This window comes from Tamandua tetradactyla, chromosome 11 (assembly GCF_023851605.1).
Source record: "Tamandua tetradactyla isolate mTamTet1 chromosome 11, mTamTet1.pri, whole genome shotgun sequence".
NCBI lineage: Eukaryota > Metazoa > Chordata > Mammalia > Pilosa > Myrmecophagidae > Tamandua > Tamandua tetradactyla.
The window spans coordinates 39,701,387-39,724,563 of NC_135337.1; the positions used below are offsets into that span (position 1 = coordinate 39,701,387).

A 23,177-nucleotide genomic window follows, 5' to 3' on the forward strand; every position below is an offset into this window, starting at 1 on the left:
AACAGGCAATACTCCTGTGATGTTAGCAGTCAAGACAGTGGTGGGTGATAACTGTGATAATCATCAAACTGCATAGTTATGATTTGTGCACTTTTTTGTTTATATGTTATACTTTAATTTTAAGGTGCTTTTTTTAAAAATACACATATTAGATAGTTGGAAGTGGGTTATGCTTAACTTACAGAAATAATTATTTAATGGTATGGTCTAACTCCCAAACCCCTATTTTACACCATGCATGATGCCTGTCTTTTCCACAAACAACCTTGTTGTCAAAAAGAATAGATTTGCAGCACATCTCACCCCATTCTTTTCCTAGATCCATTCCAAAAACCTTTCTTTCCAAAGAACTGGATTAATTACATGCTGTCTGTAGCAGGATAGACAGATTGTAATTTCTGCCCGTGGGAGGGACTTGCAATACTGATTTTTAACATAATCTCCTTGATAGCATTCAGTCCTTGTGTCAATTAAAGAAAGAAAAAAGGGGTGGAGGGCAGGACTGTGACCCTTAGCTAAAGCTTTCCTGACACTAATCAGACTAGGAAGCTACTGACGGCAGTTTAGTGGGACTACAATACAGACAAGTTAGAAGGCTGTGCCATCTGGTGTCCAGGCAGCAAGTGGAGCATTCTCACTGTGTATTTTTTTCCTTTTAGCAACTGCAGTTTTGTTTAGTGGCCTTTTTTCTTCCTTTAATAATGATTCTCTTATTTTGGATCACAATGAATTGTTGTTTAAAATCACAATTTTAGTAGGAATACTAAAAGGATGTAGTAAAAAGAATAACAAGATCATCACTCCATTTCCTTGTCTTTGTCATGTAAATGGAGTTGAAATACAGTAAGTGGAATTCCAGTAGACTTGTAATTTTAAATTAAAATGCTCCCATTTCTCCTTGATGGAACTGTCTTTTAGTTTTCTTATCTACTTCCTGAAATAACTAACTGCATTTGCAAGATTCCTTGAATGAGGACCTGGGCTGCTCTGTCGGCTAATTTAAATTGCATAGCACACATTGCATAGCACAGAGCGTGTTTTCCTTTTGAATGACTAACTGTGTAATAGAGGTCACTCAGACAGTATTTCCTCTCATTTTGACTAAGTTCCAGCATTGATTTTGTGTCCAAAAATGTCCATGTTATTTTACAGCTGGTCATATAAAAATGAAAATGGAAAACACCCTTAACGTGCTTAAATTTTGTGTATTTTTCATTGCCTGGAATTTCCTTTAATGACAACTAGGACAGTAATAACAAAATCCAATAAAACAGAATGAGAACCAACTGGAATCATGGGGTAATCAAAATGGAAAAATAAAGACTTTGCATTTTTAGTTGTTGTTGTCACAAAGCATAATAGAGTGTAGCCACAAGATTTTCCACTTTTGTATCTCTGCTATGAAAGGCATACTGGTAGGTCCATTGTAGGTTTAATTTAGCCTTGTTATCTGGCTGTCTATTCCCCTTGCTGTCTATTCACCAGATCCATAATACAATTATTTTTTTTTTATTTCCATGCTTGTATTAAGAAATTAAAACACAAAACCAAATTGCCTCTGAGTTTGTAACTATTTATGCTCCTTTTCCTGGCAGCAATTGCCTTATCTGTCAATATTCCCAGAGTTGTGTTCCAACAAGTCTGGTGTGGCCAAAATAAAATGCTTTGGCATGATAAGCCACTAAATAATTTGAAGTTGTCAGACCAAAACAACCATGCCAAATTTCAGTATTAGTCCCAAAGCAGGAAGAAGGCAAAATTGGCCAAGTAGGAGAAAGGGAACAGTAATGTGTTTTTTTTTTTTTCCCCTTTGAGCTTTCAAGAAAATGTCAGATAAAAAAAGAAAGAAATTAAATTTAAAGTACTAACTTCTGCTCATTCTGTCCACTACACAGTGGGACATCAAGAAGTGTTCAACTGATGCTATAGAATGCTGTTGGGGGAATAAAACTAGCCTGTGTTGGGTGGTTGGACAAATGGCCTTTTAAGGGCCTTTCAGAAAATCCAAGACTCTTTCTTACTGATAATTTTTTAAGTGAACTTAAAGCAGTCATTCCTCATGAAAGGTGTGGTTCAGAATCCCCTGGACAGCCCTGAGTCGACCCCTAGAAAATTGTGATATTCTAGGTCTGGGATCCAGCCTGGCAGCCACATGCTTTTAAAGCTCCACAGGTCACGTGCCATCCGTACCATCAAAGATTCCTACAACTTCCAAAAGCGCCTAACCTAGAATCCAGGATAATTGGCATCTGAAGAAGCCAACCCCTATCTGATACAGTTGCAAAATAATATTTCCCAATTAAAATAGCAGTAAAAGTACAAAAATATCCAAATTACAGCCAAGGAAGGCTGGGAGCTCCTTCCCTTTTTGCTGCCTCCAGTTCAACATTGTGTACACTTATAATACCTCATTGGGTAGTAATATGGATGCCGTCATTCAATCCATTGGTATGCAAAAATGTCCACTTAAAATATTCTAAGTTACCCTAAGGCACTAGGTTTATAATTTTCTGAAGACAGGAAAATTGTATTTGATTCACGTTTCCATACCCCTCCCCCAACACACACATCCTAGGGAGTAGACATGTAACAACAGGACTGTTCTTGAGGTGGGAAGATTTATGCCAAAGAGAAAAAAAATTGTTAAGCTTTATACTGATACTATTATCAGAGAAGAATTTACTTTTAAAAATAATTGCTAGATTCTGCTAAAGAACTTTAACTGTCTATAGGGGCAAAATGGCTAAAACGGCAAAGCAGAGAACTCAAAATCCAAGTTCATGGATTGATATTGTGGCTCTGTATCCAGCTCCCCCTGTGAGATCCCTGTCTCCTACACTCAGTCTCCTCCTGGAAGAAGCAGAATCTAATCAGTTTCTCTAGGGAATGAGAGCTTCATTCTTTCCCATTGGAAATGCCATGATGGCCAATAAAGGACTGTGTCTTTAGCATGGGCATATGCAGGCAGTTTCCAAAAAGTGCCAACCATATAATTATACGACACCAGTGAAAAGGATAATCCCATAGTGGGTCCACTACAGACTCTCGACCATTATCACATTGTCATTTCAGTGGCTTGTGATAAAAGACTTGTGCTCAGTAGAACATTTCTGCCTATTTGAGGATAGAAAACCAAAGACTTCAACCTAATTCCATTTTCTTTAAGGAAGCTGCAATTAGATATATAATTATTAACTTCTTTCATACCTGACAAATGACAACATTTTCTAATTCATAAATAAAAGTCTGGGAATAAAAAAGCTGAAAGTTTCCAAACTTCTTGTTACTGTCTCTTCTACAAAAAGACTTTTTTAAAGGCAGTTAAAAAAAAGATCAGAGTTGGGCAGTGCGATGGTGGCTCAGCAGGCAGAGTTCTTTCCTGCCATGCCGGAGACCCGGAATAGAGTCCTGGTGCCTGCCCATGAGAGAAAAAAAAAGAAAGATCACAGTTGAGCTTGAAGTTTCCTGAACACCACACAGCAATTATGTTTAAGGAGCAGCAACTATATGAAAGGGACTGACCCAGACACAAGGCATACTGAAGTGGATGAGAAATTATCTCTACCTTGGAGAAACAAGACAGAACATTAAATGATAAATATTGTTACAGTGTCAAATAAATGGTACATGGTCCTGTAAGGGTGACAGGAGTTCTGAGGAAGGAGTGAACATAGGGAGGTAGGGCTCAAACGCTGAGAGGCCCTGAATGAACAGTAAGTCATTGGCTGGCATGAAGGACGAGTGGTCACTACAAACAGGACAACTTGGGAATATCTAACTTATAATCAAAGGATAGTGGTGGAATGAGGGCTGTGTGCAGGGGAAGAAAGAATGACAAGGACCTCGATACAAGTTGGAGCTGGTCCAGAGGCCAAGGAGTTGGGGTTTTCCTATGTGTGGGCTGAGGGGATCCACACAAATGTTTTTAGCTAAAGAGTAAAAGGATGAAGAGTAGGTAGATCCATCTGGCATTATGCCTGTAATAACTTAACAGGAATGAAAATTAGGAATAATAAAACTAGTTAGAAATCAGCACACAGTTCTGTAATAAAGTTGATGAAGTTCTGGATTAAGAAAGTAATAGGGAAAATGGAAGGACACTTTAGAATATGAGATCATTTAAGGAAGTAAGAAAATTATAACTGGTAGACTTTAAGGGGCAAGGGAGAAAAAAAAAAGTCATATCAACACTTTGACATCGGATGTTTCCAGAATTCTGGTTCTGTGCCAAGCACTGTATTAGACCTTTGAGGATGGTGGTGAACCACATGACTTCAGAAGTGATGACGAGAGTGGGGTGCCTTTGAGGATCCCCATGAATTGAGTTCCTTCTATCTCCTACAAAGGTGGGGGAAAGTACATGGCCAGATTTCACTGACCTAGATTCGTGTTTGGGAAACTGAGCTATAGCTATACTCAGACATGTCAAACTGACAGCAGCTCTAGTAGACATCCTGTGTCTAAGCTTGTAAGACACTAACAGGGTTGGCTTCCATTTCAGTTTCCATTGGCAGCAGTCAGTGACCCATCTGAATTTGGAGTCTCTGTCCTTTACCCTTTTCCATTTATTTTTTTATCTACTCACTCTCAAGGCACACACACACACAAAATCATCTTAACGACATTTACATGCTGTCCATCCCCAGTCGTGTCATATTATTTCTTAGGTGAATCAAGTTGGCAAAAGATTACAAAAAAAAACAAAACAATGTTTTTACTCTGTGGGCTGAAATTGTACATCCCAGCATGACCTATGTGACACTCTAAGCCATGCCAACACCAGTACCTTTTGGTGTTAAGGGATTAGGAAATGTGCCATTTGAGCTGGAGGGAGGATGGTTGAGTTTTGGGTTACTGTTTCTCTGTGGAAAGCACATGTATTAAATGCCTTAGGTGTTGATGAGTATCCTATTGCTTGGCTGAAAGTTAGGAAAGAATTCTATTAAACATAGATGCTAAATTAGAAGTGACATTTTAACTGTGAATTATTCTCCATCCTCTGGTGAAAACACCTCTACTCTGTGATATAATACTAGGATTTGGGTCACTCCTAGAAATAATGGCATGGTGGAGAAACAAATTAAATTTGCTTCCATTGTCCCATGAAAATCATACTACTAGTGTTAGCCTGCCGTATTTAAATCACTTATTATTTCCTTGTTCATTTTTTTAAATATCATATTAATCCAATGATCATTAGGAATATTTCTAAATCCATTTTGCAGTTACGGTCACTGGATGGGTCTATGGCTGCAGTTGGTCCATGAGTTACGTGTCACACTGTCCATCTACAGATGTAAAAAGCAGCTTTGGAGACAGGTTGCAACAGCCTTTATCTCTTTCTCAAGTGCTACTAAGTTCAAAGCTGTGACCACATGTCCATAGGTTACTTACGGATACAGAGTTCAAAATAATCAAGTTGAAGCTAAATGAAAGGTGTTGAATTTAATACATTTTATGTAAATTTTCTGATCATTCTTCAGTCAGGTAAGAGGTTAAGAGCTTGATATATTAGCAATTAGTAACTGTAGTATCAATAGCAGTAAAAATATGTTTTTGGCATGAAGATCATTTTAATTTGATTTGAATAGACTAAGTTAATAGTTCACAAACTTTGGTGTACCCAAGAATACACATTAAAAATGCACATAACATTCCTGGGGTTCAGTATGAGAAAGTCTGATTCAGCAGAAATCACCCATATGATTCTGATTCAGTGTGAGAAACACTGGCTCTCTCTGGAATTCACCAGCCATCAGTTCTTACATTAGGAGTTCTTACATTCCAAAAGTAAATTACTATGTCTTTGAACAAGAAAATACCACCTAAAATCATTCAGAATAATATCATATTGAGTAAAATAACAGGTATTTCAGAGATATAGCCCTTGTGGGAAGGAAAACCATGCAGAAATCTACTAGATTATTGATATATAAAATGCCTACAGAAAGCTAACTTATCTCTAAAATGCTGTGTCTTTTTTAGGGGGAGCGGAGAATGCTTACAGAATAAAAGATATTTGACATGTTCTCCATATTACTTTTTCACTCTATTGAGTACATTTATATATTAAAATACAATTTATCTGCAGTAAGTCCTATTTCTCTAATTTGTATTTGGCACCTAGGCCCTCAGGAAATCCTCTTGACTTAAATATAAAAATCTGTTCCTTCCCACTCTGAAGTCCTAGAAAACAAACAATACTAAATTTTACAAGTAGGGATGGCAAAAAGGGGAAGGAAACTCAAAACTCAGTTTGGGTAAGAAGTTTGATCCTATCCCTGAAGTGTGTTACAGAGAGTTTAAGAAGGACTTCTGGAGAGCAACCAAAGCTGATTAAAATTGGAGATTCAGTGGCTAGTATTTTTACAGAGAAGGATATGACAAGAGTGCTGATTGGGAGCTCTCCTTTGCTCTGACTGAGTTCATCCTATAGGAAATTCTATCAGTAGACTGCAGGAGGATTTCATGATTTTAAGAGTTTTTAGGAAATGCTGAGGGTTTCATGAATTTAATTTTAAGAAATGCTGAAATGCACTTCTAAAAGACCATTCAGTCATTCAGCATTCAACAAATATGTGTTGAGTGCCTACCACATGCCAAGTACTGCTGCCACATACTGCACATAGGGCCAGTGATGTGGTATCTGCCCCCCGGAAGCGTTTAAATAATCATCTATCCTTCTGGGATGACTTGGACATCTTGAAGCAGGACAAGACAGTTGAATTCAAATAGTATGCCAGTTGCCTAAAGGGGCAGAGGTAAAAACATATATTTACAGAGGGTAAAAAAATAAATACTACTCTCTGAATCAGTTGATAACAGTCAGCTAGTTGCCGTCTCCAATATGCGTTCCATCCTTCCTTCTCATTAATAGAAACTTAAGTTTTAAATAAGCATATTGCCCCTTGGAATAAAATCCACATATCCCAACCTCCTTTGTATTAGATATAACAGTGAGACTGAGTGTTGCCCAATGAGATGAAAGTAGAAGTGATAGGTGTGAAATCCAGAAAGCCTCCTTGAAAGTGAGGAGTTCTGCCCTTCTCTCCCTCCTGTATCTTGCTGCTTGAAATAAGAATGTGATGGCTGAGGCTCCCACAACCATTTTCTACCTTAAGAATAAGGGCTATACCCCAGACATGGCAGAGCAAAAATCTAGGAGTATGGACCTCTGATGATTGGCAAAGTCACCACGCTACTCTACAACCTCAAAACTCCTTCCATGTGAGAGAGACATAAGCCTTCCTTAAGTCATTTTGGGGGAACGGGTGATTTCTGTTAGAGCTGAATTTAGTCCTACCTAATAAAGGCTGTTGGGTTTCACCAGAACACCCAATTCAAGCTGGCTGGCCTCAAAAATGTAGGAGATTTATTTGTCCATATAACTAGAAAGTTCCAAAGTAAAGCAGACTTTAGAGTTGGTTTGATTGGTCTGCTCAGTGATGCCACAAGGACTCTTACATCTCTCCTCACCACCTTCCACAGAAGAGCTTTTCAAAAGTTGGCTCTTGTTCAGGAGAGCACAATGACTGCCAGCAACTTCTGCATACCAGCTTCCTTATCCACATTGAGGAGGAGGGATACCACTTTTAAAAGTTCTCACAGAAAAGTGAGGGTGCTTCTTTCTGATATTCTGCATTCTTATTAGTGCAATTGGTCAGCTACCCATCCCTGAACCACTAACTATAACCAGGGGATGAATTACACTGATTAGTTTAACCTGGAGCTACAGTTCCTTAGCTGTGCATCAAGACACCCTGTGTCACTACAGTAAACTCACGGGGTACCACGCCAGAGTATTTTAGGTTGATTGGACCTAACTCCTTAATGAACTTAAATGGCAGGGTTTTGTTATGTTGTTTGTTTGGTTTTTGGCCTAGAAGCACCGTGAAAACTTTTTGAGATACTAAGGACTCCATGAACCAAGAAAGTTTAGGAACCTCTGGCCTAGAGTCTAAAGTTCTGGAGTCAGGGTTAAAATTAGCTTCCCCCCAGTTATGTGGGCTACGTAAAGGATGTGTGGATATCCAAATGAAAATTGGAGTAGTCACCAAGAAAGCAGGGCTTAGATACTGGGGAAGGAATCACAACGTCCACTAGACCCTTAGAAGAGCCAAACCGTGAATTTCTGTTAGGGAGACAATTGTCTTTGCTTAGAAGAATACAACAATAAGTTCTTTGAAGGGGAAGGTATCAGCCTTGAAGTCTTAGGGTCAGCAAAAAACAATACAGTATGAAAAAGCAAAAATGCCTTTCATTAGAACTAATAGGAACGTGGGGTAGGGAGCAGTCTGAAAGACTAATCACAGTTGTCAAAAGTCTGTAGGCACTTAGTATTCTAAGTGTTCAAATTAACTGCAATGCACCAACCTTACAAACTTGAGAAAAGTCTGTTACCCTATGCAAATAAGTTTGCTTTTGTTTTTTTATTTGTTTGTTTTAAGGCAGTCAGAAAAAGGCTACTGTCCCTGCTTAAGTGGACAAAGCTTAAAAGAGGAATAGCATATAAAAAATAAATTTGTCTTCAAATGGATCTAATTCAGTGGAAGCTGGAGCCAGATATAGGAGAATATAAGCGTCTTCTCTGCCCCTTCCCACCATCGACCCCGAAAGTTGGTAGAAATTTTGGAGGGAGAACATAGGATGGTGATTCTCGATCTTATATACATATTAGAGTCACTTGGGGAGCTTTTTTTCTTTTTTGTATGCTGTATGGTGAGGGTCACATTTCATTATTTTTCCATGTGAGTATACTTGGGGAGCTTTTAAAAAGAAATCCTAGTTTCTAGGCCCCCCTCCAGATCAAATAAAACAAAAATCTCTGTGGTTGGGTCCCAGGCAACAGTATTTTTCAAAAGCCCCCAGATGATTCTGTAGCCAGGATTGAGAACCACTGGTCTAGGACATTCTACAAATTATCAAATAGACGTGAAAGCCTATCTTATTTAGATTTTATCAACTTGGGGGTGGAGGGATGGAGCTAGGGAGAAGTTAACATCGTACCTCCCTGGCCCGCTAAAATTTCTCTCTGCCGAACCAAGACCATTGCCCAGACTGAGTCATGGGACCTCAGGTGTAGTACCAAATTTCCAGTGAACTATCTTCATGTGACATTGGATAAATCACTTAATTTCTTCATCTCTCTGGGCCTCTTTAAAGGGCATTAGTTAATTCCCAAATATTATCTGCCAGTGAGAAGCAAAAATTATTGAAACAAATTTTAAAGCCGAAGTTATCCATGGCATTGACAAAGAGGGTAGAGAGAGACTTAAAGTAACTTTCTATGAAAACCCAATTTCAGCTGAAGTCAGGAACCAAATCTTATAAAACCACGAAGTCTCATATATAAGGCAGTAGTTTTCTCCTGCCAGTTTAGGAGAGCTGATAATTAAGTTTTCAGGAATTCTATAAGCCAATTGTTAAACACGGGCATTATTTAAAATTAAATTATATAAGCTTATTATTAAGTATGTTATATTAATTACAAAGGTAATAAATAGTCAAAACTCACTGCTTCCTGGTTATTTTTCTACATTTCACAATTAACTGCGTTCTTGAAGATATCTGTATCTATTGTATCTGTAGGGTAGAAATTCTATGTAATGGTTTGAAATTGGCTCCATGGGAGTATATACACCATGGAAATCATCAAATGCTGATTTATCACTTTATTGATTGATAGACATAAGAAACTGATAGAGAAAATTTGAATAATGTAGATTAAAGTTAAAAATTGTGTCATGCCTATAGCCTTTACATTGAGAGAAATTCTTCCACTCTTCAAAAAACTATTATGTGAGCATAGTCACACACATCATTGACAAACAAGAGAGTTCCAATATGCCTTCGCTGTTTTAGCTATCTTACTCATTAATGTAAACAATTAACCAATATTCATGTTAGAACTACACTGATTTGTCAATTGCAGCCATAGATTGTCCTCAGATATGAGCTCTTCAAATGTCAACAAAAGCATTCTTTGAGACTCAATTAGCAATATGGAAGTCATAGCAAGGAGTACTCAATATTTTATTATTTATGAATTGTGTGCTATCCATCCTTTATATCACTATATTTATGATAAACTTACGTGTGTATGTTTATGCATATATTTTCCCCTGGAGAGCTTGTTGTTAAACATTTACGAATACATTACTCCCTGGAGCTGAAGACCTCAGGGCAGTGTGAAAGACTTTTTTCCTAACCACTTAGGCTAAAAGTGCAGTTAACAGTAGAGTGATAAAATTCAGGGTCCCAAAAAAGAAAAGAAAAGAGTAAAAAAAGAAAAAAAAGTGAGGGTCCCAATGATGATTTCTTCAACCTGTTCCAGAAAAATAGAATGTTTTTATATAGACACAGACCTCCCTAACCTCCAGGCAACCATTTCACAAATGGCCATGCAGACTGTTGACTCAGAACAAAACATATATTATAGAAAAAATTTTAAATGCATGCCCTATTGATGAGGGAACTAGGGAATTATTTGCTTATACAAAGAATAAGCATTAATTCAGCAGTGGTGGACAGGTGAACAGGGCTGGTCCTGGGCATCATTGCAAAGTGGGTACATTTGGCCATTTCTCATCTCTCACCTTGGAGCCTGCCTCTCTGGTGCTCTAGGTGTTACTGATGCCTCTTCAGCCACTGTCTTTTTCCATTCCTAAAGAGCTTTGCTCTTGTTTCATTTATTTAAAGAACAGAATAGCTACCTTAACGGAAACTAAACCATGTAGTCCAGTAGCAAACTCAGATGGCTTCAGAGATCAGACTTCTCCATCTAAAATACATTCAAATGCAAACTTTTAAAACATATGTGTGTCAAACAAATTGACTCTATAGAAAAATATTAGCCCACAGGCTACCAGTGAGTAAGCTCTGATTCTAGTTTTTCAAGGGATATTGGCAGTGTGAAGTTTGGTGTGACAGGAAAAACATGGGCATTTGGAGGCTTACGTAACCTGGATTTGAACCTGAATTTACTATCTTAATGTGTGACCCCTCGGACAAATTACTAAATTTTTCTGAATTTGATTTTCTCATCTTTAAAAATGTAACCCCAATACACAGAGTTATTGTAAGAAATGAATGGGGACATTTATATTAAAGCATCAATAATAGGACATGGTCAAATACTTCATTTGTTACTTGCTATCAAATGGTCCAAGGTGTTTGTGGTAGTTAGATTCAGTTGTCAACTTGGCCATGTGAAGTTACCTAGTTCTGTTGCTGTGGACATGAGCCAATGGTACATGAACCTCATCTGTTGCTCATTACATCTGCAGTCAGCTAGGAGGTGTGCCTACTGTAGCAAATGATGTTTGATATAATTGGCTGGTGCTTAAATGAGAGAGCTCAATGTAGCACAGCCCAAGCAGCTCAGCATACCTCATCTCAGCACTCTCAGCTCAGCCCAGGCCTTTGGAGATGCAGAAAGGACTCGCCCTGAGGAAAGTTGTTGGAACTCAGTTGCCTGAAGAGAAGGACAGCAGAGATCACCCTGTGCCTTCCCACGAAAGAAAGAACCTCAGTTGAAAGTTAACTGCCTTTCCTCTGAAGAAGTAATGAAATAAGTTCCCTTTTATTAAAAGCCAATCTGTCTCTGGTGTGTTGTACCAGAAACAGAATGGCTTTTAAAAAGGGGAATTTAATAAGTTGGTAGTTTACAGTTGTAAGGCCGAGAAAATGTCCCAATTAAAGCAAGTCTATAGGAATGTCCAATCTAAGGCATCCAGGGAAAGATACCTTGGTTCAAAAGTCTGATGAAGTTCAGGGTTTCTCTCTCTCAAGTGAGAAGGCACATGGTGAACACAGTCAGGGCTTCTCTCTCTCAGCTGAAAGGCCACATGGCAACATGGCATCATCTGCTAGCTTTCTCTCCTGGCTTCCAGTTTCATGAAGCTCCCTGGGAGGCATTTTCCTTCTTCATCTCCAAAGGTTGCTGGCTTGTGGACACTCTGCTTCATGGTGCTGCAGCAGCATTCTCTGCTCTCTCCAAATTCTCATTCTCCAAAATGTTTCCTCTTTTATAGGACTCTAGAAACTAATCAAGTCCCACCCAAATGTGTGGAGACACATCTCTACCTAATCCAGCTTAGCAACCACTCTTGATTAAATCCAGGGAGATGAGCTAATTACAATTTCAAGCATACAGTGCTGAATAGAGATTAGAAGAAATGGCTGGCTTTACAAAATGGGATTAGTATTAAAACATAGTTTTTCTAGTGTACATACATCATTTCAAACCAGCACACAAGGGAACCCTAAAGATCAACAACCCCCCAATACCCAAGAGAATCCGTCTTTGACAGTGGGATTTAGGGTGCTAAGGTGTGTGATGGTGTGAGTATCTGGGGATGCATAGCCATGAAATGGTCCAAGAGCCAAGTAGCAACTGTCTTTTGTACTTACATACAAGACATAAGAATAAGAGTATGGGAGATTTGCTTCTATAGCAGAGCTAGTCTTAAAGAATGGATAGGTAAGGATAAGAAGGGAAGGAACCGTCGCACATTTGCATTTTGAAAGATGCCGTGGATTGAATTTCTTTCCTCTCCATTCTTGAAATCAAGAACTACTCAGGACTATGACTCGTCCAGAGAACTCCCCTTTGTTCCTCCTCCCATGATCTGTTCCCCAGCCCTCCACAGAGCTCAGAGTGGGGCCTATACAAAGGCCACTGTTTCTGAGGGTTCCTTCCAGATGTGGTTCACAAGACTTACGGTTGTTGCTTGAATAATGACAAAATCTTTCCTCCACATATTTGTGTGGGACATATACTCTGAGCAGAGACAGCAGCTCCAAATATGAGAATTTGTAAAGAAAATGGCAACTAACTTTCAGTGGAAATATTTGGCTCTGAAAATTTGCCCAGATTTAACTAAAAAGAGCCATGTAACCTTTTTCTTAGGATCTGTACAGCCCAGCAATTCAGAGGAGAGGTTCAAAAGACATCTCTGCTTTTGTTCATTTTGAGCTGATGTTTGGAGAGACTATAAAAAATGAAAATTTGATATCAGTTCTAGCTTATTATCCATAGCTGTTTGGCTCAGCCTTAAAAGGATTGCCAAGGCTTAGTGCCTAGTGATATTGCTAGGTATTCGATAAACTCTTGATGGATGGATAAATAAATGAATGAGTGACTTTAGATTCCAGTAACAGTGAACAGTTGTGCTTAATTAAGCATCCATATTTCATGTATCTCAATAGAGCTATATAATCAGTTGCTTTTAATATTGGTTTAGTTTTGACATGTTGAGATGGGAACATATGTATATTTCTTAGGAAAATCAATTGTGAGTGAGCCAAAAATGTACTTTGAATATTTCCTAAACATATATCAATGCCTAAAATACACCTTTTCTTCTGTACTTGACCAGTAAGTCCTAACTTGTCCTGCAAGACAACATAGCACAGGAATTTTTTTAAAAAATGAATTACTGTAATGCAAAGAAAACATGAGTAAGAAGCAGGAGAATGGAGCACCCTTCCAGTCCTTTGGACGAGAAAATTCCCAGAAGTGTTAGGAACTGCCGGAAATGCCTGGGTTGTTAATGCAACTGGTCATACAGATTCCTTTGGGTGATAAGCCAGATAGTTCCCATTCAGTTTTGTGACAGCTACACTCTGGGAAGCAAGGCTGGTTCTTCCAGTCCAGCATCTGTGTAACAGACCACAGTGATTGTGGCCAAGTAGATTCTCAAAGCCATTTCCTCCCTATGGTCCACATGCCTTCTTCATTAAGAAGGTGCCTATGAGAGGAGCGAGGTTGACTTCCTTTTTGCTGCCAGCATACCATTCATATGCTTGCCCTGCCTTAAGTTATAATCATCTCCTGACGGCAGAGCCTGTGATTAAGTCCTTTTTGTATCTCTTTCCCTTTCCCACCTCTCACTGCTATCATGCCTGACCCAAAGGGACCACTTCATGAATGACTGATGAATTAGACCAAACCCCAGTTGTATCCAATCCCAATAATAATTGCACTGATTATTTCATGCAAAGTGGAATAATTCCTTTGGGCAGTGGCAAAAGTCAGAAAAAGCATTTGGGGCAGCAATTTGACTTCTCATATCCTCCTCAGAGCCCTGCAGAACTCACACGTATTTTCCAGTGTTTAGTGTGAGACTTCTCAGGATATAGAGTAATCTGCTGTCAGGGCTAGGAATTTGTAATGACGTTTGGAGGGTTTAGGTGCTTTTTCCTTTCCGCTCTGGCTTGGGCACAGTGGAAGCAGGAAATACAGGCCCTAAGGATAAAAGAACACTTTTCAATGAGCTCCATAGCAGTGCCACCTCCCCCACCCTTTCTTAGGAAAATATTGTTGGAACATGGAACAAATCAGCCCAACAACTGCATTCTTGGGATATTTGAAATGATGCTCATCTTTCAACAAAGGCTCTGTGCATCCACAAAGCAGAAACAAAACGTGTTCCCGACCTTGCCATTGCTCAGTCCCCTGCAGCCTGAGCTCTTTGAGGTGGTGCCCTGCCAGCCAGGGGGAGGCATCCCTGCAGGGCTGATTTGGCCACAACAAGGGAAAGATGGTAGAGAGAGACACAGTCTTCTTGAATCTTTCTCTGTGTGTTTCCCTCAGAACGGTAAGCTCCCTGCATTGTGTATATAGATACATCCCTCCAAACCCAACTATAAATAAATGGCAAGCTGTCTTATTCAGACAGCAAAAACATATAAGAAAGGAAAACAGCTATTCTGACATGGACAAAAGAAACCTGTTCTTCATCACAAAAGTCAAACTATTTGTGTTTAGAATAAACACACCTTTAGCTTTGTGTGTGTGTGTGTGTGTGTGTGAGGGGGGAATGCATTTATAGTTTATTATCAATAGTTAACACTGCCTAAATCCTTTTCATTTAGAAAGACTATGCCTGGCATAGCCCTTGTATTTTTTCTTTCCACAGTTAAACTGAACCACTCACTGCCCCAACTGGGGCCTGTTCTAATTATTAAAAGTCACTTCTTTGGGCATATTTTTAAACCTGTCTTAAAATGATAACAGTGGGGCCTTGATAAATTAATTGAAAAGCTTTTCCTAAGGTGGCTTTTGGTGATTTTAACACGTTTATTTTAAGAGTAACTCTCTGTAGAACTTATCAGCAAATTACTTCATATATTCCCAGCATCAATTATTTCCCCACTAAGTATAATTTCTTTCCTTCAATAATGAAAAAAGAAAAGAAAAAAAAGAAACTATCTTCAAACAATTCTAGAATGGGTACTGACCCCTATGTCAGTATTTTATAAGCTCCCCCATAAGAAGCTACAGATTACAAATGTAGGGCCAAAAAAGGGGGATACATCAGAGTGAGAAGAAACAGCAATTAAAATTTTAAGTAAATGCCATTCATTGAAGAACAACAAATAAAACAAGTAGGTACTGAGAAGGAAGCAGATGGTTTACTAATGATGGTGAGAATAGGGGGTGAGACAGGGTATGGAGAAGCTGAAGCCAAAGCAAAGCACAAACTGGAAAGGAAATATATAGCCTCCATTATTCCAATGAAACTTGGCACTTTCTGAGGTAGACACAACCTTGGAGAGTTTAGTTTTGTTCCTTACTAATAAACAAGAAGTGAGCACTGATAACAATCTTCAATAACATTTCCCGTGGAATGTACAACATTCCATGTTTCTGCTTCAGAGTCACCTCTGGACATGCATGAGTCACATTAAAGTGGGGAATTTTGCCCAGACTGCTTATGGAGCCACTGATAGTCAGGCTAGGAGGTGTGATCTTCCATGCCTTTTTCTCTTTCACTTCCTTGTGAAAGTGAAAGAGAATGTACTTGTACTGATACATGGGTGATTCCTTTATCTATAGATAAAGAATGCAGTGGATCACCCACAGTTCATGAATAAAACCAGAAAACCAATTGGCAGTTATCTGGTGCTTGTGAATAGGGGGAACAGCTAGTTTACATATACCCTGGGCCAGAAAATGCTTCCCACATTTCTCCCTATTGCTTAGAAATTAAGCAATTTTGTTTTGTGTGTGTTTAGGCTTATCCGGGTTCCAATGGCTGCACATACCATATTTTAAGGGCCTTTGTAGAAGGTTTCTTTTCAAATTGCTGGGTCCTCCTTGATAATAGTGGACTCAGGGAAACTGTCCCACATGGTCTGGAAGAAATCCTGAACTTTTTCTCCAGACCTTGTGTACATTGACAGTTCAGTTCTAACTGCAGACATGACTGATCATCTTGGTCCGTCTTTAACAGCACAAAATAAACAGAGATTCTGACCATGTAATTGCATGCCCTGAACCTGGAAAGGATATTGACCATACTGGCCAAAAGCAATTGCTGAAAAGTTTCACCAAATCTGATTGCTGTCTTACCATATTGACTCAGCTTTACTTAAACACATGAAGAAATTGATCTCCCATTGGGTTGCCATAATGTTTTGCTAAATCAGAGATCACAGACTGAGAGAGGCAGTCATATTTGGTTTGGTATACACAATGCTTTTTTCTTTCTTTTCATGTAATGCCTTTAAGTGCTGCATAGTCTCCAGTTCAGGTACCACCACTCCCTGTCATCTTACATTCAGAGTCACTGGGTTAGGCCCACAGAGTATGGTGCCCTTCTGTAAGGTATTAAGAAAAAAAAACCTCGGCCTCATTGATTTTAGTCAAGTTTCACATTAAATGTGATTATATTACTATTTCTGGACCCAGACCATGACTTGTTTTTCTGAGGGAGTGAGATTATATTTATTGTGTAGTTTATCCGTGTAGGTGATCACAGTAACTCCTGTGGGTCTTTACATCTTTTGCAAAGGTGTAAGGAATGAAGAAGTGATCAATTAATTGCAAATATGTTTTGATCACCTGCTCTATGCCAAGTGACTTGTAAGAAACAGAGGAGAGAGAACTTCTATTTATTACACATTTAATATGTGCTAGGAACTTGTGCTAAGCACTTTATGTATATTATATATTTTAATATTATATATGTTTTGTTTTTTAAAATAATCTTCAAAGTTACTCTATGAGAAATAGGTATTACATTGTCATCTCATTTTACAGCTGAGGAAATTGAGGCTCAGAGAGCTTAAATGACTTGCCCAAGCCATACACTTAGTGACAGACTCCAAATCCCATGCTCTGCCCACTCCATTATGCCTGGACTTCATTCAAGGAACTGATACTCTGGTTGAAGAGAGAAAAACTGCTCAAAAACTCTTATATTAAAATTTGTCCACATTTTGAAAATTTTGTGAACTTCATAACAATTCTATATAAGGGATCTAGGCACAAGGGTTGCTAAGCCTGAAAGACCTTTGGATTATATGTTAAATAAAGTAGGCCTTGGAAAGGAGGCTGAAGAAACTACCATAGGAATATGATGGGTATTGTCTTATGCAGTCTTAAGAGAAAGGTTCAACCTCCAAAACAGTGTATCTTAAGAGTGAGGGTAAAGGTCAAAACTTGCCAGATTAGTAGACAGGATTGCAGACTGAAAATTTGAACCAGGTCATGTCGGTTGTAAAATATTAGTAGTTTATTAACGGCTTATTATGTGCTAGTCACTATATCTTATAACCATTATCCTCATTTAATCTTCATAATAGCTATATAAGGGGCACAAGTGAGGAAGCCAAGAAGCCAAAAAAAAAAGGGTAAAAAAGCTTAGATTTACACAGCTAGTAAGATTCAAACCCAGGTCTGACCCCAGAGCTCATGATCTTAATGTGCTCCCTCCCACATAGTAATAAATGGTGGCTACTATTGCTGTCTTTTGGAAGCAGCCAAAAAGAAGGTTCACATAAGAAAATTAAATAGCAACTCATAGCAGGAGAGAGCTACTTGGATCTGGAATTTTTCTCTCTCAAACATGCCTCTTCATATTATTTTCTGGCGTATAAATGTTATAAAGAGGCCTCAATTAAGTATGTTGTCAGTTTGCTTAGAAAATTAAACCTTTAGGAATGAATGTCTCTAATTTCTTAATTATCCACATGCCTCCATAGATCTAAGTTTTCTCAATCAGACTCTCAAGATGGAGTCAGCCTCACATGTGATCCACTCAATGAACCTGACCCTTTTGAGGAACAATTCAAGTGAAAAGTACAAGAGAAATGTTCAGTCAAGCCCTTTAGCCACACTAGACTGCACCAAGTTGTAATAGGATCACACATGAAAAGATAATCAGTGGTACAACAAGAGAATAAATAATAAGTACCAAATGAGTGCCAAAAAGTAGTCATGGTGGTCTGTAGGAGAGAGACATCTGCCAGATCTATGGAAATAAGAAATAGAGCAAAGTGAGCTGATTAACAAAGAAGGCTTCGAGTTGCACATATCCGAGATTAAGTCCTACCTGTATGACCTAGACTGTGTGTATGACATCTCTAAATTCAGTTTCTTTTTTTTTTTAACGTGGGCAGGCACTGGGAATCAAACCCGGGTCCTCTGGCATGGCAGGCAAGCGTTCTTGCCTGCTGAGCCACCGTGGCCCGCCCTAAATTCAGTTTCTTCAGCTACAAAGTGGGATGCTTTTGAGATTGGACAATAAATGTAGAATGTTTAGCATCGTGCCTGTTTGTTCTTATTATATAGTTACCTGTTTGCCAGTCAGTCCTACTCCACTAGCCTGTGATCTCTTTGAAAGCTGTGTTTCTGTCCTAGTCATCTCTGTCTCTCTCAGCCTTTCACACATGCCGTGTGTGTGTGTGTGCATGTGTGTGTGCGTGTGCACGTGTGGTGTGGTTATTGCTAAATTAGATTAATGCCCATCCGATTGCTGCCCTGGTCCTTCTTTCATATAGCCCCAGGGCAGCCCTGCTTTCTCGGTCAAGGACATCATCAAAATCCCTGCATTGGCCACACTATCTTACTGATGTGTCTTAGGAACAAAAACTAGAAAAATAATAGTTTGTAAACCTAAAAATAAACCCCGAAACAAACACACATGTTAAAAGAACAGGGTGTTGGGGGGAGGGGGGGTAGAACCTTGCCATTTGTCCAAAGAATCATAATTCAATCAAGTTTTACTCTTCCGATCCTAAGTAAATTGAATAGTAGTAGACGGAAACTCAAACAGAGGAATGTGCTTAGGCATCAATTGCAAGTTTATATCCCAAGCCCTCTGCCTGTCTTCTGTTGTGAAAATGTGGGGAGACGTTCTGCTTAGGCCTGCCTTGTTTCTCTTTATAGATCATGCAGCAGATGAGTGACCACCGCTATGACAAACTCACTGTGCCTGATGACATGGCTGCAAACTGTATTTATCTAAATATCCCCAGCAAAGGGCATGTCTTGCTGCACCGAACCCCAGAAGAGTATCCGGAAAGTGCAAAGGTAAAAAAAAAAAAAATTAAAAAAAAACACTCTTCTCTGCTATTGCAGCTGTGTAAGCCTCCTTCTCAGTCTTCCCACCTGGCGATTGGAGCAACAAAAAATACGGGCTTCCTTTTCCTTTATACTCATCAAATTGTTAAGAAAGCAGAAAAGATCATTATAATTTGGGGCATAAGGAAATTTTATTGGACTCACTTTTCTCATTCATGGCATTGGTTACTAATGCATGCACATTAATTGGCACCATCATGCCTAGTATTCAGAGCTGTTCAAATAAGTACTTGGATCTCCCCAGGCTGTGCTCCAGCTCTGATTAAAGTAACCTCCCCGCACTCAGATGCTCATGAAGCACGGAGCCTACAATCAGTGGTCAGCTGTGGCATTTTCTGACATATTTGAGCTGTCTTCATCAGAAGGTCACTTGTTTCTTAAGGCACAAGAGTACGAATGACCAAAGAAGTGGCGCCCACTGTGAGGGCTGTGAAAGGTGGGGTGAGGGGTGCTGCACTTCCAGGCAGCAAAAGCTCTTCTTGGTCAAAAGAACTGAGCAGGAAGAACTGCAGTAGGGCTGGAACCAGCCAAATGGTACCATTAAGTGTCTCTGCATTTGTGTTCTAACACAAATTTGTGTTCTACATGTGTCCCTAGATCTGGAATTCCTTCCTGCTCTAAGCAATCTTCCTTGTCTTTCAGGGCACTCTGTCAGGCTCATCCGAATTTTTAGGAATTTCAATTTAACCCTTCCAAGCAGATGTAACATCTTTATCTAAAGCCCCCTTCAAGTGTCCAAACCCTTTAGACATCTCAGCACCTTCATCTCTGCCCGGAGGAACAAGATATTTATACTAGGCAGTCTAGAAACGCCATTAGTAACCACTGATTTTATTTTTTTATACCTTAAGGTTGAAAATTATTAGAAAATATTTTATGCTGACTTTCAAATATGTAATACCGTATAGTTAGTAGGTTTACCTTCTGATTATATAGTCTCTCTCTTAGCAGATAAAAAGGATAGGATGGGGGAATACAAAGATAATATCTCTCTATTTCCAGGGCTGAACGTGCAAACCTGAGGAAAATATAGGACTCTTGGGTCCAGACTGGAGCCTTACCCTCTCTCAGATACATAGTAGCTCCCATACTTTAACACACATCAGGTTGTTAAAAATGCAGATCACTGGATTCACCTCCCCAGCCTGGCATCTCCAGTATCAACAAGCGCCTGGGTGGGTCACAGAACTCAATTTGAGAACCACATCTCTGGCTCATTCGTGCCTCTGCAGCCACCTTGACAACCACACAATCTTTAACTGTCTCTGAATTCAGCCCTGTGTTGGTCAACCTTAACCACATCAGTGAAAACAGCAGGCAAATCCCTGAGCACTGCCCCTGGGCCAGGCGCTATGCCAAGCATGCTGCTTGCGTTATCTTATTAATCATCAGCCCTCTGAAGACAGTGTTATTTTTCCAGCCTTACAGAGAAGTAAACTGAGGCTCAGAGGGAATGTTACTGACTGAAGTCACACTGTAAGTAATATATTGACAGGGCTGGGTTTGGAACCCCACTCTGCTGGGCTCCAGCACTTCTAATTAAGCGCTGTGCTGAATTTAAAAAACCCAGTGCTTCCTACAAAAGCACTCTTGTGATAGATTGTTTCTAGGCGTTGTGTTTTCAAATGATTTTTGTCACACAAAAAAATTGCTGTGCTTGATCATCAGAAAAAGATCTGTGGGCTGTTAATTTGTCTCGACACATGCTTTCTGTTCGCATCAAAAGATGCTGTATAATTCACACCTGTCACTTAAAAGCAGTTTGACCTGAAATACGTCACTTAAATTATATTTTGTCATATTTTTCTAGAGGTGTAGGTAAGGGAAAAAAACATTATAGTTCAGAGAGTTTAAAAGTCTGGAGAGAGAATAATGTTCAGACCAAAGAAATGGCCACCTGCTTTCACATACCACTTAATCTAGCAACCCCAACGGTAAGTAGAGTTCCTTCTAGTAGGAACCACATCTCTGATACATCTTTGTCTTTGAGGTCAAAGCACAGAGCTGGTGGTTAACTAATTGCTGCTCCCTGGGTATGGCTGGTGCGGGGAGGGAGCTTTGTCTACACTGCATGTGTACCTTGGGTTAAATGAGTGAACAGCCTAATTCACCAGCTGGATTCAGAGGCAGAAAGGTAATCCTTCTTCTCTTCCTTTCCCGTTATTCCTACTGTAGGTTTATGAAAAACTGAAGGACCACATGCTGATTCCCGTGAGCAATTCAGAACTGGAAAAGGTGGATGGGCTGCTCACCTGCTGCTCAATTTTTATTAACAAAAAGGTCAACTCCTGAGCTGCAGAGTCCCTCCCTTGTGGCTGGCGATCCTACACACATGAGGCTGCTGGCTCAGTACCCACTCTCTTGTTTTCATTGACAATCTACTGTGCCACTGTGCTACTAACTCCTGTTTACAAAAATTTAATTTTAAGCTTAATTGCTTCATTCTGCACCCCACTCTCACTCCTCTCATGGTGGTACCTAAATGGTGGATTAAATGAATTAAGCAATCTAGAAAATATAGCACTAATGAACTATTGAAATGTGAATAATGTTAATAAGGAAAACTCATTTTCATGTTTGTATTGTCGGTGTGAAAATAGTCCAGTTGCCAATACATTCTGAGGAGCGTCTTCTTGATCAGTCCAATCAGCTGGAGTTTTTTTTGTCTGTGTATTCATAATCATCTTTGGGTCCTGCAAAATTCCCTTGTCCAGATATATCCTCCCCCTTTCCTTCTTTTTTTACTTCTGCATTCTGAAATTTTTCTTCCAGTTACTTTCTTTTGCCTTTCCCACTTGTATCATAGTCACCTTGACCTTGCGTAAGATCCAAGGTCTTGCCTTCTGGGTGCCTTCCTGCAGGTCCAACCTGTCTGCCGACAGTCTGCCTCACTGCTGTATCTTCTGGGGCAAACAAGCCCCTCTACAGGACAGTGACCAAAGCTGGAGCAGCTGTTCCGGGGAGTGTTACTATACAGAGGCGCACCCTGGCTGGGTTGGGCCCAGAGATCTAAATTCCACAAGAAGTAGGGCACCACACCTAGGAAGGTAAACTCAGCTCCAGATGGGTGCTGAGAGATCAAGAAGTTTGCAAATGCCCCGTGGGTATAACATCTTGTCTTAGAACGTCTTTAAGTCACATTCCATGAGTTTTTCCTTCATTATTATAGACCTTGAGGAGAGTCTTAATTGTTCTTTACTCAACCTGTTTCTATCACACACACACACACCCCCGACTCACCCTCTTTCCAGCCTTTTACCCCTGTAGTTATCCCAGTCTAGCAGAGCTATTTCTTTCAAAAGAGACATCACATCTAAACATGATGATTGATGGTGTGGTGCAACCAGAGGGAGCAGTGCCCCGTGGTCGTGGAGCTTGTTCAGAAAGGACAACTTGAGACCAACCTCTGACAATGGACTACTCTACTTTAAAACATCCATGAAAGAAAGAAGAACAAACTAAAAAAAAATAATAATAATAAAAAAAAATCCATGAATATTTACTGTGGGATTCAAATAAAATGTCCTTCTTCTCTAGGCCTCAGTTTCACAATCTCGAACTGACTTGGGTCTCTCACAAAGAGCAATACCACAGTGAAGGAAGAGGCTATTGTCTTACTTAAACCTGAAGGACTCAGCCTGTTAAGTGAGGAAAATGGTACTTTCCAAAGGATGGTGACGGATCCAGGCATGTTATCAAACTTCCCTAGTCATCTTCACCTTTCCCGTATTGCCTGTGGTTTATTGTTTAAAATTAAGACTCACAAAGATTAAGAAATATTACCTCAAGCCTTGGTTTCTTTGCC

The 23,177-nt window shown here is 39.5% G+C and overlaps 1 protein-coding gene across 2 annotated transcripts in view; it reads left to right on the forward strand.

Annotated features, from left to right (window-relative positions):
* The window catches only part of DDAH1 (dimethylarginine dimethylaminohydrolase 1), a 172,040-nt gene extending 149,196 nt beyond the window's left edge, over positions 1 to 22,844 (forward strand). For both annotated transcript variants that reach the window (XM_077120412.1, XM_077120414.1), the window contains exons 5-6: positions 19,178 to 19,321; positions 21,548 to 22,844. In XM_077120412.1, the coding sequence (XP_076976527.1) occupies positions 19,178 to 19,321; positions 21,548 to 21,664 (261 nt within the window). In that variant the 3' untranslated portion in view covers positions 21,665 to 22,844. The remainder of the gene's footprint in view (positions 1 to 19,177; positions 19,322 to 21,547) is intronic.
* Positions 22,845 to 23,177: the final 333 nt, after the last annotated feature.